The sequence below is a fragment of the Temnothorax curvispinosus genome, unplaced genomic scaffold, assembly GCF_003070985.1.
Source record: "Temnothorax curvispinosus isolate PA1 unplaced genomic scaffold, ASM307098v1 QBEX01018001.1, whole genome shotgun sequence".
NCBI classification, from domain to species: domain Eukaryota; kingdom Metazoa; phylum Arthropoda; class Insecta; order Hymenoptera; family Formicidae; genus Temnothorax; species Temnothorax curvispinosus.
The window spans coordinates 44747-59878 of record NW_020227781.1 but is presented as its reverse complement, the minus strand read 5'-3'; the positions used below and the strand labels follow the sequence as shown (position 1 = coordinate 59878).

The 15132-nt window shown below is 38.9% G+C and overlaps 1 protein-coding gene across 3 annotated transcripts; it reads right to left on the bottom strand.

The window, feature by feature from the left end:
• Positions 1–8: 8 nt before the first annotated feature.
• On the bottom strand, positions 9–14940 carry LOC112468026. 3 transcript variants are annotated; one of them, XR_003042346.1, is made up of 6 exons: positions 14212–14940; positions 13561–13775; positions 12383–12616; positions 12119–12257; positions 5572–5915; positions 9–2177 (listed from the first exon to the last, which is right to left on the bottom strand). XR_003042346.1 is itself a non-coding variant. In XM_025037022.1 (5 exons), exons 1-5 carry the CDS (start codon positions 14527–14529, stop codon positions 2151–2153), a joined length of 933 nt encoding a protein of 310 aa, XP_024892790.1. In that variant the 5' UTR covers positions 14530–14940; the 3' UTR covers positions 9–2150. The 3 variants fall into 3 exon arrangements, 2 of the variants coding, with proteins under 2 accessions (XP_024892790.1, XP_024892789.1); XM_025037022.1 differs by lacking the exon at positions 5572–5915; XM_025037021.1 differs by lacking the exon at positions 9–2177 and having other exon boundaries at positions 3606–5915.
• Positions 14941–15132: the final 192 nt, after the last annotated feature.

Sequence of the window (15132 nt, the reverse complement as noted above, 5' to 3'; positions counted from 1 at the left end):
AGAGAGAGAGAGAGAGAGAGAGAGAGAGAGAGAGAGAGAGAGAGAGATCGACCTCAAATGTGCATGTCATTTCATGATAGAAATCACATTTCTATCAAACGATAATGTTCGATAAACGTTGCGATAAGAGAGAAAACATCAACTGCATCGAATTGTACGATTATGATTTTTGTACGCACACGCACAATGACTGACAATTGTATCAACGTTTCCTGAAGAGTACTCGTACGTCGCGTAACATATAATCTTTCTTGCGATATCATCGACATTTACAATCGCAATGGTAATTATTTTGACGCGGTAACAAATAATTAAAAGACAATCATAATCGCGTTTCAAATGTAATTACAAACGACAGATAAATTAACGCACTTGCACATGTTGCGCTAATGCGCACATAGATTATACAGGCGCAATAGTGGTTGACGGTCGGGGGACTTCTGCCGGAAACTGCCTTATACACACCGATAACGCGAGCTTGAACAACGCGTGTAAATGAGATACATGCAATCCGTGTAATCGGCTAATCGCGATTTACAATTTATCATTTACGATTTACACATAGGAATCGACTGCATGTACAGTGAGTACGGTGCATGAGCATGGTGAGCACGGTGAGCGCAACGGACCGAAAACTGGGCCCGATAAACACGTAAAGTCGAGAGAAAATTGTCACGCATCCAAACAACACTGCGCCAAGAGTTTTTGGGGTTTTTAACACGACGTAATCCGGATGTACTCTTCCTTGGGACGTGACAAATTTCTGTCAACGAAAAAGGCAACGAGAGACAAAATCGTATATGCACATTCTGTACAGTACTACATGCTCATTTTACACTCTCATTTTCTAATCATCGTGCAAGACAAGCAAGTATAATATGGTCATCTCGCATCTCGCGTGCGTGACTATGAAACTGAATATAATTAATTACAAATTACCAATCTGACGACTCTTCAAATGCGATTTAATCGTTAATATATTGAGATAGCTTGTAAATTTATTCATCCCCTGATGGGAAAATTGCGCAAATATTGTACAATAATTGCATCATTCAACTGAGAGGAATTTCACAATTAATGCACCAAGATGATTCGCCATAACGCAGCAATTTTGTCGACATGAAATTTCTGAATAATATTTGCACAAAAATTGATAAATTCAATTTTGATTACAAGTTATACACACGTATTTCGATATTAGAAGCATATTTCGCAATTATATTACGCAATCTTTTTCAAAAATTAATTTTACAAATATTCCACAATTTTACAAATATTAAAATGATTCTACGCTGTTTTGCTGAAACGCTATTTAGAAATAAATTATGCAACGTGTGCAATATTTATCAATATTTGTACAAAGATCTAACGTTCTACAAGTACTGCTGCAAATATTGAGATATACGTGCAGCATTCCCACGTTCATCCAGATTTCGTCATATAATTTTATATATAATATTTTCCTATCGAGGTCTTTATCAATCTTAGTGAAACGGAGTTGCTGACAAATATATCATTCACGTGTGGCAAGCTTTTCATAAAACGTTATTTTTATAAACATAAAATATAGCTGCATTATGTATCTCGAAAAATTCAAGGGTTACTTTTGACTCGAGACTACTTATGTACGCCGAGAAAAGAAAAAGCAAGAAAGTGAAAAGCACTCGATCGATAGTATTCTGCTTATTAATTCTTTTCCTCGGTAGTCAAAAATTCGTCGAAATACGTGAAAGAAATAAAAGGAGAGCGCACAGAGACAATGTCCTGTCGTTGATAGTTGATATATCGTGAGTATCCAATATGTATTTTCATTCCTAGATCCTCTCATCTCTCTACTAAACAAATTTCCGATATGTCAATTCCTGAATTGTTTCACTTATCGAGACAATTAATAAGTGATATAGATCCCCCGTCGGTAACTTTACCGTAAACCGGGGACATATAGGTATCGTCGGAAGCACCGGGATATAATATGGACCAAATTATATTTATTTAAATTCATCGCCATTCTATATTCTTCAGCAGGACTGCGTTCGTTTTGACGTTTTCGACGCTGAAAGCATCGCTCTATTTTCGTTTAATATTCCATGTGCAAAAAGACAGAATAATGCCGTTTATCAGTTTTCTCAACAAGTCTGTTCCCATGTATCTCAGCAAATATTGGTTTTACAATGTTGCTGCAACAAAATTATGGAAATATACTACCTAATCTACAGATATGCGTAATTTTTTCAGTAAACTTGCTGGTTACGTAGTTTTTATATAAAAAGAAAATTAAAGAAAAATGCAATTTTTTCAGGGTTTTATGGAACGTGCATAAAATAATCATTACAATGCCTCGTGTCCATTTTCCAACACGTGCAGCCATATACACTGTTTCATTAAATGAAATTAAATTCAGAATTTCCAATCCAGTAACTTTAGAGTTTTTAACAGTAGTCTTTACTCTAAACAAATGGTAAGAAAAAACTTGTTAAAATCATTCCATATATCTCCGCTTTACGGTACTCAACTAGCTCCCATTACATTCAAAATATAAAATAAGCTTTCTGTACGTCCGCGATCTGCGATACAATCGCTTTCTCTCTCTTTCTCTCTCTCTCTCTCTCTCTCTCTCTCCCTCCCCCTCCCTCCTTCCCCTCCTCCTCCTGCTCCTGGTCTCTCAATTGTAATCTTACAGAGCGTAAAGCGCAAGTGTTAAGCGATATCTTTAAATTTAAACTTTAAAAGGAGAGAGAAAATTAGAGCGAAATTGTAACAAGGATAAGAGAATTGCCTCGTGCGCGTCGACTCGGATGCCGGCGAGCATATTCCGAGGGCGGGCACCCTCGCGGAGCTCGGAGTAAGAGATCGTCGACGAGTACTTACATTAACGCGAAACATAGTCTGCACTTCAAAGTAACCCGGACACGAGTCGAGAACGAGGGAGAACGGCGGCGCGGATACGTTGCGGACCGCGCGCATAATGCCGAGCGCGAGGAGACTAATGATGGTCGTAGCAGAGACGGTGCCAGGCGTCAGCTCCGTATAGATGTCCAGGGCCTTCCAGGCACCACGCCAAGCGTTCACGCAACAGAAGCCGAACACGCCGGTGTAGAATCGCGAGCCGAGATAGTACGACAGCCGGTGCTTGTCCGGATGCAGAACGTCGTCCAGGCCATGCTGCACCACGCTGAAGACAAAGAGGCCGGTGAAGCCGACTGTGATCGACGCGAAGCTGCTAAACACCGGCTCGTCCGGATAGACGTAGAAATCGCTGAGTTCCCAAGTGCCGCGCCAGTAACCGACCACCGCCGGCGCGGCTACGAGCGCCGAGAATATCGTATCCAAAATCGTCAAAATGGCATAGTGTAGGCGATTCGACGATCTGGCGTCTAAGCTCCCAGTCATCCTGACACCAGCCGCACGCAACTCGACCATCCTCGACCCAATCCGGATCGAATTTAGTAGTCGCGCCGCTGATCATTACGCCATGGTTCGCACCCTCGAAATTCGCTATCGTGCAGATGAAAGAAGGGAGACACGCGCGCAGTCAACTTCCAAGAAATCGCGCAACGAAATCGTTAAATGTTCTGTTCCTGATATTTTCGTTCGAATCTATAACGTTCGAATCTCAATTTTACTTTAATTCGGTTCTTATTCGTCAAGACTAGCTTTCGTTCTCGTCGTCGTCGTCGTCGTCGTCGTCGTCGTCCTCCTTCTCGTCGTTCTCGTCGTCCTCGTCATCCTCGTCCTCCTCGTCGTCGTCGTCGGTGTCATCGTCATCGTCGTCGCCGTCGTCGTGACATTGCCAACAGTCTTCTATCGAAGAAAGACGATGGCAGCATGCCTTCCCTCGTCGTATTCGTTCATCAGTTCGAGCCAACTTTTCTAGCGCTCTGAGAAAACGTAAATTCGGTTAACGACACTCGTCCAAGTCCGTCTCCAGCGATGAAATTTTCGCCATATAAAACGTGTCTCTCCTTGAATATTATTCAGTCAAATCCAGTATCGCACAATTAATCCGATCTTGACACTCGTCGCTAGGAGAACGATCACGATTATTAAGCTCGAAGAGAGAGGACGAAAGATATGAAAGAGTTGGCTGTGTCGCATCCAACCTCGCGTCTTCCTCGCGCGTCTCCAACCCTCGTTGTGGACGAGCGCTTAGGGCTGACGAACTCGATCGAGCGATCGGCGACCGGTCGAGCAGCCGGTCGGGCAGCGGTCGGGGTGACTACTGACTTGTCTTCGGTATAACCGCTATCTTTTATCAACCGCAACCGCTAACCGCTAAACGCGCGGTCAACACTATCGCATTATCACGAACAACGTCGTCGCTCTCGCGGCGAAACGAACCACCGGCACGGATGACAGTACCCGCGGTATGCTCTCCTTTCCTCCCTCGTTCTCTCCTACGCCGACGATCCCCACCTATGATGCGTATGCGTTATAATCGCCTCGTTCCACCGTGTATCGCGGTGCTATCACCGATTAGAACGATCGGTGGCAGCCGATGACGGCCACGCGCGTTCAGTTGCCGCGATAATACGCGACTCCAAGACGATTCGGTCGTAGCGCGATCTTCGAGCTGGCCGAATCGTCACATCCTCCGACGACTCGATCATCTCTTTCATCTTTCGGTGGGCTTGATATTTTCGGTCATTTTAGATATTCAGATTGAAGGAGAGTCGTCGAATCGCTCGTCGCGCGTCTCGAGTATATGTATATACATATATATCATCTCATATACATGTGTCTCAACGAAGAAGCTTGTTATGTACAGCTATATACGCTATATACGCGGTATTTTTCTTTCTTTCCTTTAATTGCAGGGTGCCGCAAAAAGATTAACTATATGACAAGCTTGATGCAACATATACAAGAAGACACAAAAATACCCGGAATTTTTTTGAAACCATTAAGCAAATCACAATGTACACAAATTAAACGTCTACATCTACACTTTAAACGGAACATAAAACTTTATTAGAACATTAATAACAAAATTAAACAAAGAAAATTACACGAAATACCAAAGAAAACTTGAAATTAATTCCTTTGGCCTTGATACATTTTCGAATCCACTTTGGAAAATTGTTCACAATGGTCGCGCGCACCAGCTGGATGGTATATAAATTTCATCCCAAGCACGCGTCGCAGGGCCACTTTATAAGGGACCTCGTTGATTTAAAGCAAACTTCAGATTCACCTTTACTCCAAGATGGATCACATGGAAAAGCCCGAGTTCAAATCCGGCGAATTTGGCGACAAAACGTCCTTGCCCCAAAAACCGGGAAACCGGTCAGCAGTGTGCGACCATCGTGCGAACAATTCCCCGAAGCGGCTTCGAAAATGTATTAACGCCAGAGGAAACTTTTGTGTCACCCTGTCAGTATACGACGATACGCGAAATTACAATATTGTATTGCTGTTAAGAGCGGTAACGAGATCGACGTGCGGCTAGAGAGAGAGGAGAGAACGGAAGAAGTGAGAGAATTTTGAGAAAAAGGCATTTGAATTTTGAAGCTAAATCGCCGCAACAGTCGACGAGAAATGATTAGATTATAAAAGTAATTTTGTCTACTTTACCTCCGATAAAGAAGAACGGATTCACGTACAATGGCATAATTTTTAGTCACCTTGACGTTATTTTTTCTTCCGAGCAATCTTTCCTGCCTCGCATTCATCAAGCCATTGACGTATATTCATTTAGCCATTGACGCTTTAGCCAAATTCATCGCTAATCGACACCTTTTTGTGTGCCAATCAAGCTTGTGGGTTACACAACATCTTCTCACCTTCATCCCCTAATTCGTTCCAGCGAGCTCGTCAGGGTCACGCGAGATCCAATGTCATTTCAAAAATGTGATTATACGCAAGATATTGAAAATAAAATTAATTATTGGATATTTCATACCGTCGTAGACGTTTATCTAAAATTATTTATCTAAAATTATATACATATACGTATTCATGTTGGAAAATAGTAATCACAAGTGTATATATATATGTACACATCACATATCACGTTTAATAGAAAACTCTAAAATTGATTAACTCATTAAGACCGCATAACAAGTTTAACACGTGATGTGTACTTGTATCCAAATGTAAAAAAACCGACTTACGACTTTTTAAAGATAAATCAGTTTGAATATCAGTTACTTCTTGAATGTTACATTAAACTGTGACATTTGCAATATTTCTTAAAAAAATACTCCATTACATAAAAAACTATATTTTGAATTTAATCGATTAATATCAGACATTTCAAAATCAACTGTTGTTTCAAGGATTAATAATAGATAGAAACGGTAGCTACACATTAATAATAAAGTTGAATCTGTATATTGTTGCGTTTGTGTTTGTTTCGAACATTGTTTAGAAATAAAACTACGTACAAAATTTTCATGAATCAATCTCTCTCTCTCTCTCTCTCTCTCTCTCTTTCTCTCTCTCTTCCTTCCTCTCAGCCGATTTATAAATAATATATGAAACCAGATTACATTTCTCTCTCGTTGCTATACTTAGCAATGATACTATACGCACGTCGTCATCGGGAATTTCTGATTGAGAAGAAACAATCGCGTCAAAATTTCACAGATAAAATCGTTACGCGCGTAATGATCAAAAACGCGATACGAGCGTTATAAATGATTGGTACGTCGTATCAAATAAGATAAGAAAAACAAAACGGATAGCGCTTCTTTTGCAGATAAGAAATGTTGATTCGCGTTCCTAAATGGAATCGCAGCAGTTGCGTCTCGCTGTTATCAATGCACGATAATCGGTGAAAGCGTTTCATAAACTTCCGGGGAAAACCGACACAAACGAGACTAATCGCACTCGTTGTTGATCTTTCTATTTGCAAAGTCGCAAAAGCTCTCGGCTGTAGGCTATAAGTTGTACATACTCGATTGTCCTGTGGGCGGTATCACGTATTCCTTTACTTGCAATTCCTTAATTGTTATTCCACATTTCCAATTTTGTATACGCGTGTTCTATCTTCTAAAGTTTACAAGCACATACATAATGCTGGAAAAACGATCGCGACGATTCAACGATTCATCGATCATTCAGAATTGGGAGCATGAGAAAAGGATCAATCGGGAAAGATCCTTGAAAGAAAAGTGAACGTATCAAAGTGCAGAAGTACGTAAGTATACGTACGTATAGGATCTGTTTGCGCGATTCGAGAACTTGTGCGTGATCATTAAGCGAACTATGATTTTATCAATTTAATACGATATCTACGCAAAAACTCGATAAGGCACTCCACTGGAATCTTCGTCAACTTGGTTCGCGACGACTCTTATGATAACATTTGAAAAAGAATTACCTTGTATATACAAAAAATCTGCGGAAAACAAATGAGTAATCTGTTGTCACCTTCGTTGTATGAAACGTATGAGAGTCGAGAGACAATTAGCCCAGTAAAATGACAAAATTTGGAGGAAATAATACTGACTGGGCTAAAATTTTGTAAACAGGCTTGTTTTAGGGTACTATTTAACATATTAAAAGTCCCCACGTGTAGACGCTACGTTGCGGGCAGGGGAGGGTCCAAAAGGTCCAAAAAATCAGTTTTTCGCAAATAACTTGGAAAATATCAACTTTACGGAAATTTATGTAGATATCAAAATTGTAGCTTACAAAATTCCGCACAATTTCGTTTTTTATTCAAGTCTGTACGATTAAATGGAGCAGAGATAGAATTTTTTTAAACACCGGTAGTTTTGCGACGCAACAAAAACGCGTACGCACGTCGTACATTTTTCGCTAATATCTCGAAAATAGACTCTTGAATCGAAAAATGTTTTAAATAAAAGTTGTAGAGAATCTAATTACGAACAATTTTGTTTTTTATTCATTTCTGTACGGTTTAAATTCGCCGAGTTATTAATTAAAAGACAATTTTATTTTATGTTGATAGTGTATGTTTTGCATGTAAAAATCAATATTAACTCTGAAAGTATAGGTCGTACACATATAGTATGTATAATGAAAGTTAAAGAGAATAAAATTTTGAACATGTTGATGTATGCATGAATCCATTTTGGTACAGATAGCTTGAAGTTAAGAGCAAAAAACATGAAAAAATGTCATTTTTTAAGTGTATTTTGGAAAATAACTTTTTCTAATTGGTTGGAGGCAGTAATGTTATGTATTTTTCTTGAAGATATTTTAATTATCTTTAAAATGAGACGTCGTAGACCTTTTTTCATTAAAATGTTGATGAATTACAGGCGTTTAAATATTGAAGAAAAAAAATAAATTTTTGTTAAATTAACATTTTAGTCCAAAAATATATGGATAATAATTTTTCAAAAATTTATTTTACTGTGTTTTCATTACTTCATATATATATGAACGTGCTGGAGTAGTATAAGTCCTTCGCAAAGTATGTTTTATTTAAAAAAAAAGTTCATGAATATTGCTGTATTTTTGATAAATTGTGGAAAAATTGAATTATCATTCCTTTTTTTGTAAATATCTCCGTTTCTATTAACTTTACGAAAAAACTTCAAGAGACCGAAATTAAAGCTGACAAAATTTCCTATAAAATAGAATTTATGACATGTAATTTTAAATGCATCGTGATGGGAAACTGGCGTTTTAAAAGACAGGTAAGTTTACGTATGTAGCAGATCATCAATATGAGTCGCCTGAAATGATGAAAAAACGTGTCCTTAACATTTTTCTGTACTTATTGAAGTGTCAGAAGTTATTCTTGGGGTCTTTCTGAATCGTTTGGTACTAGGCCGATATTTTTAGGACCGATAGTACTGTACGTAGGTACTAAAGATTGAGAAGAGTCCGAAGCCGGTATGCGGCGCGCGGCGCGGCAAACAAGTTACGACTCGTTTTATTTAAAAAATTATAACTCACGAACAAATTGACGAAGCTTAATGATCAAACACGCAAATTAAAGCTAAAAGTAGTGCGAATGAAAAAAAAATATGAGATAATTATTAATTAAATAAGAATACTTAATTTTGTCGCCGCAAATTTGATAATTTTTAAATGGTACAGAAGGACTTTAAGGACTTAAAGAATGCTAGAAAAAGAATTTCTGAATAAGAAAAAACGAATTTAAAGTGTGACAGATATTTTTTATATAAAAAAAATTAATTTATTTTTAATAATTGTAGCTCCTTCCCACCTCTTCCACCTGCCTCTGAGCCATAATTGTCTTCTGTGGAATGTCAAATTTTTTTTTAACGACAATAATATTTTAAATAGGGAAGACCGGGGCTAACTCGACATCGGGGCAAACTTGACACTAGACTTTTTGCTAATTTAAATCTGTCGTAGAAACTTGCCTTTCCTACTGTAAATGCGTTTTTATGTGCCAGTATTATCAATGGGATTTGATGACATTCTGAGTTATGGTGTAATTTTTAGCGCGACATAAGCGTTTTTGATGGTGAAAACTAATTTTTCTGATCTCTCGAAAATTTCTATTCTTTCATCGAGCTTTACTCTTGCAAACCTATATGTTAGTGATTTTCATGGAAAATTTGATGCTTTATATGAATCCGATAATCGTTTTTGGAAATTTTCAAAATTTTCAAATTTTTGAAGTGACAAAAGTGAAAATCAACGTCCGGGGCAAAGTCAACACCACGCCGCGCCGTTTCGTCGGCTCTTAGGACTTTGAAATTTCTACCTAATGTTCCCGACTATAACAACTTTTTTTAGGTGGTCATGTGGCTGCAAAAAGGCAGGGTTAAGATGTTCTGACCTCTGTGCTAATTGCAAACAAAACGGCTGCATGAATATGTTCGTATCTGACGAAATGAGCGATTCCGAATCTGATGAAGACTCAAATAGTACAAATGAAGAAGAAGAAGAAAAAGACTAACAACTAATTTCCATTGTATCTCTTCTATGGCGGTTATAAATTATTTAAAAATTCATATTTCCTCGATTTTTCACTGTACAGAAATGAATAAAACACGAAATTGTTTGTAATTAGATTCTCTACAACTTTTATTTAAAACATTTTTTGATTCAAGAGTCCATTTTCGAGATATTAGCGAAAAATGCGCGACGCGCGTACGCGTTTTTGTTGCGTCGCAAAACTACCGGTGTTTAAAAAAATGCTATCTCTGCTCCATTTAATCGTACAGACTTGACTAAAAAACGAAATTGTGCGGAATTTTGTTAGCTACAATTTTGATATCTACATAAATTTCCGTAAAGTTGATATTTTCCAAGTTATTTGCGAAAAACTGATTTTTTGGACCTTTTGGACCCTCCCCTGCCCGCAACGTAGCGTCTACACGTGGGGACTTTTAATATGTTGAATAGTATCCTAAAACAAGCCTGTTTACAAAGTTTCAGCCCAGTCAGTATTATTTCCTCCAAATCGACAAATTTCGAGTCATTTTACTGGGCTAAATTTCGTTGAATCGAAGCGAGTTTATACACAGATGCGCGATGCGATTCGCGCGCAATCTTGGCGATAATCCGAGTATAGAACAATGAACTGCTACGATCGAGAAAGCGCATGCTGAAAGCGAAAGTAGGCAAGTTTATCTGCATTAAATCGATCAAAATTGCAAACTTTACATTAGATTAGACGCCATACACTGTGGGTACAAGGGTACTGTGTACCATCCGCTTTGTGCATGTATGTACAATTGTTAAACACAATTTGGCAATTGAGTACAGGGTCGGCCCGCTCCTCACAAGCGACGACTGTCACGAGACGCGCGCATCGTTGGTAATGGCCAGTCTACAATGAGTCGTTAGTCGTTAGTCAGATGTCGGAAGAAATAGTTATAAGCGTATCGTAAGGCACGCGGAGACCTGTAATCGGTGATCGTAAGAGATGGCGTTTGGCCAATCGCTCATGATTGCCGATTACAGACTTCCGATCGCCTTATGACACGTTTATGACTTTTTCCGACTCTCTTCCGACATCTGACTAACGACTAACGACTCATTGCAGACTGGCCATAAAAGATTGGAGTCTACTAGAACGTGTATAAGAAAATAAGGGCCAGGAGTTCGAAACGAAAACCTCAGACTCTTTGGATCGTCACGCGTGGAGACTTTGTTTCTTGCATCAAATTTTAACGGGCGTATCGTACTTTAGTCAACAAAATCGTCAACAAAAGCAAACAGTTGATGGATAGACTCTTTCGTCAAGATTCGCAAGAAAAGATCTACGAGAGACCGCGAGAAGGCGGAACTGCGAGAATACGGAAGGAGATTCACGAATTCGTGGTCCGATCAGGACGACCATGCAGTTCCATTCGCTGTTACGTGCTGTACGAACTCATATTTACAAATTCCATTTCTAAATTCAATTTTTCTCACTATTTGTCTAGGCACTGATGCCCCTTAACGTGACTCACTTCAAATTCCCCTTTTCAATATCTTCTGATCACAGTTGTAAATTAATCCTAATGCTAACAGTCCTTTTCGTCAAATACTAAACTTTCTATTTCATTATTCTTTAATCAGCCGCTCATAGTTACTATATACCGACATTAGAACGCGTTACGTTATTGGTTAGGACTTGTTGGTGAAAAATCGTACAAAAGAAGATCCTTCTTGAGTTAGTTCTGGTAGAGTTCTTGTCTAGTTCTTGTCAAGTCCAGTCTTGTCTGTCTTGCAGAGTTCTGCTCACAGTCAGTCGTCAAACCCACAGTCTCAGCGATTACACCTTCGATCACTATTTGCCTGTGCCTGAATAAAGTCTTTAGTGGACACGTGCCTTTAACATAACATTACGTGGCTTCTCGCTCGTAATATCGCGCGTTAATAATTGCGAAAACATTACGAAAGACGAACTCGACGGACGAACAGCGTTTGTTCGTATGAGAGAGAGAGAGAGAGAGAGAGAGAGAGAGAGAGAGAGAGAGAGAGCGCGCTTCTGATAATTTAAATTCTAAATAACTGCGCACTCTCACTAATCGTACATTAGCCTCTTTTTACATAGACACGCCTTTAATACGTACACAAACTATAACACGTTTTTATATGATTTTGCAATAATTATACATATAAACGTGTTATCCTTGAGACACTGTGTCGTAGATACATATCGCAGATACGCGTATCGTAGGTAGTAGATCTTTATCGAGAACAAGAGACTAGAGATTATTCAATTTGTCCAACTTACCACGTTATATCTAGTAGGAAATTGAAAAACGCAACTCGGCGTGTCGATCTGAGTTATCATTGGGGTTGTTATCAAGTTTCGGACGGAACGTAGAATCGCCAGGCATGCCAATAGCGAGCATGTCAAAGACATCGTTATCCTATATATCACCGGAAATGACAATTAACAAATCTCGTTTCCTCCACGTCACCTTCGGTCTGTTCGCGCGACAAATTATATATATGCCGCTGTAACGTACTACCAACGATGATGACGTTGACTTACCACGTGTGCATAAATAGATAATTATCAATGATGATCCAACCACCCCGCCAATGCGCGATGCATGCTACTCCAAAGGTGTAAGTATACAGAATTCGTAACGTCCGATAAAGCAGTCGTTTTCGCCAACTTGATTTAGCCCACTTCTTCATGTAAACGTTGTGAAATTGGTCTTTGAAAATCGTATATGTTGCGAGCAGAGCTGCGCCGAACGTAAAACAAAACCAGCCGGGAAACCTGTTGACAAACTCCTCCTAAAAACATATCCTCTTGAATTTTAAATTATAAATTCCGCGGCCTCAAGACATGTCTTCCGATCTATGTCCTCCTCAAGGACTCGTCGGAGGACACGGGTTCCCACACGGGTTCTTTACTTTGTGAGACAAGAATTGATTCTTTTGGTGAGACTCATCAGTCTCTAAAGTTTGACTTGGGGCCCAAGTCAAATTTTTTAAATAAATACCCCCATGTTTTATTTTGCATTATCTTTCTCTATATACTAATTAATTTAAACAACTTTTGTCTGAAACATTTTTTTATTTGCCTAATTCTTTTTTAGATATTCAAAAAAGGAAACCTTTGTAACATTTTCAATATTTAACTTGTGCTATCTCGATAATTGTTTGCCGGAGGAAAAAGTACAAGTACAGATCTTTTTGACTTGATTTAGTCTCAAGAATATGCCATTTTCCTCGATTATCTCAAAAATTGGACAAATAAAAAATGTTTCAGACAAAAGTTGTTCAAATTAATTAGTAGAAAGACATGATACAATAAAAAATGGATGTTTACATTTAAAAAATTTAACTTGGATCCTACTGGACCATAAACACTCTTTAGGCTCCGGGCTCAAAATCTAACAAGATCGTTTATTGGCCCCTTCGCTCTGAACCTTTTAATTTTTATTTTAAACATTTTTCAACGAAACCAATACTTGACGAGATACGTGGCACACGAAATAAAACTCACTCTGTACATACATACATACATATATATATGTACATATGTATATACCTATATATATAGGTATATTTCAGCCGCGATCCAAATAACGATTTGACGAGGAATATTAGCTTAATTCCGTTATCGAAGACTATTTCAGTGTCGTTCGCATATATCCCGCAAGTATTCCAATTAAGTAATTCACTCGCCTCTTTATATTAATTAATTTTATTACTCACAATTCCGCATGACGATCCATGCATCCCCATACACCTCTCCAAAAGCCGATCGCGAAAGGAGCAAGGATGCTCGTAGAAATCAATATATCGAGTAAAGAGAACGCTCGTTTCTTACTTTTCGATCGTTTCAAGTTTTCCGATCCTTTTGTCGGGTTAGACACTTGATCCAAGATGTGGTCATCAGTGTTCCCAAAACATATAAGCGTTTGTTCTTCCTACGCGATCCCATTGACGCGAGATTAATTAATTAAAAGTAATTAGCAAAAAGATGATTAAAAGATTGTCAGAAAGAAAAAATCGGGTTTCAGACGATATTTTTCACAATACCTTTACGGACACGAGAGAGACCAATTTCACGCCAGGGCTTACTTTCCTCCCTAGGGAAGAAAATTGATACTTTCCACCCGGCATAGCGGGTGGTAAGTAACCACTTTCGCCCCTCTCTACAGGCATGGAAAAGTCGAACTTTCCGTGGAGGTGTTGTGAAAAATATATATCGTAGATCACAGCTTAGGTAATTTGGCAGAAATAATTTTTTGGAACATTTAGAAATGATTAATATCAGAATTTGGAATCCTCGCGGAAAAATCGGACGAGTGGAAAATGGATGGGGAGAAAATACATACATTTGGAAAAGGGAAGAAAATTTACCTTATTGGAATTATTTCGCGTTTCCTTATCGACAATCGATATTGTCTTATCGGCCTCATCCTTGTCATCCTCTACTTCCGTTTCCACTTTTCTAATCACATCAGGCACCACAGAGAGACGGTCGTTTTCATCGTTATCAATCGATGTTAATGCACCGTCGCGGTCACATTTAACATCGATATCGATATTTGAACGTTTCTGCGATACCGCCGTTTGTACACGGCTGTTTGAACGTGAATGAGAATCCTCGTCCACCACGTTCTCTATAAGCTCTTTGTCGTCAGGCAACGAATTCCGCGATTCCGTATCATAGGACATATTTCGCCCTTCTTACGTGGTTGAGAGAAAATTTCGTTCCTCCGATGCTCCGATGCTCCACAATCGTCGCTTAACGACGTTACGCGGTTACGCCGCGCCGCACGTCGTAAATTGACGCGAAACTGACGCGAAACGATGCGACAAGCGACATACGAAATGGAAATATCTAAAATAATAATAAAGATGTAGAAGATCGCTCTATCGTGCTTGACGAAACTGCACTCGTACCTCAGAATTGAAAAAATGGATACGCGGACTGGCGGCTTCCACGTCGTCGTATCCACTTAGAATTTATGTACACATATATACACGCGCGCGTATCCTCTAATATACTTAACAAATAAAATACGTAAGACGTATCTTTTGCCGTCTCGTCCACCATCGCGCGTCAGATTCATGTTTCGCATATAAATCTAGTATTATATATGTCGTTGATATAAAACTAGTGGTCATTGTTGGATTTGATTGATCGGCGTCGTTTTTATTGCATCATTTGTTTTTAACTGTTGCAAAATTTAAAATTTGTGATACCATATTATAATCTCTCGTTCAACGCCACTACAAATTTCGCCATTCTCGACGACACAAGAGAGCTGCAAACAA

Excerpts from the sequence above, each read along its gene's own strand:
- LOC112468026 (XM_025037021.1), bottom strand. The coding sequence starts at position 14,529 with ATGTCCTATGATACGGAATCGCGGAATTCGTTGCCTGACGACAAAGAG. Across the intron at positions 12,617-13,560 it reads ATGGATCGTCATGCGGAATT|GTTTCCCGGCTGGTTTTGTT; the intron begins GTGAGTAATAAA and ends GTTTGTCAACAG. Across the intron at positions 5,916-12,118 it reads TTCCTACTAGATATAACGTG|ATAAACGTCTACGACGGTAT; the intron begins GTAAGTTGGACA and ends AAATAATTTTAG.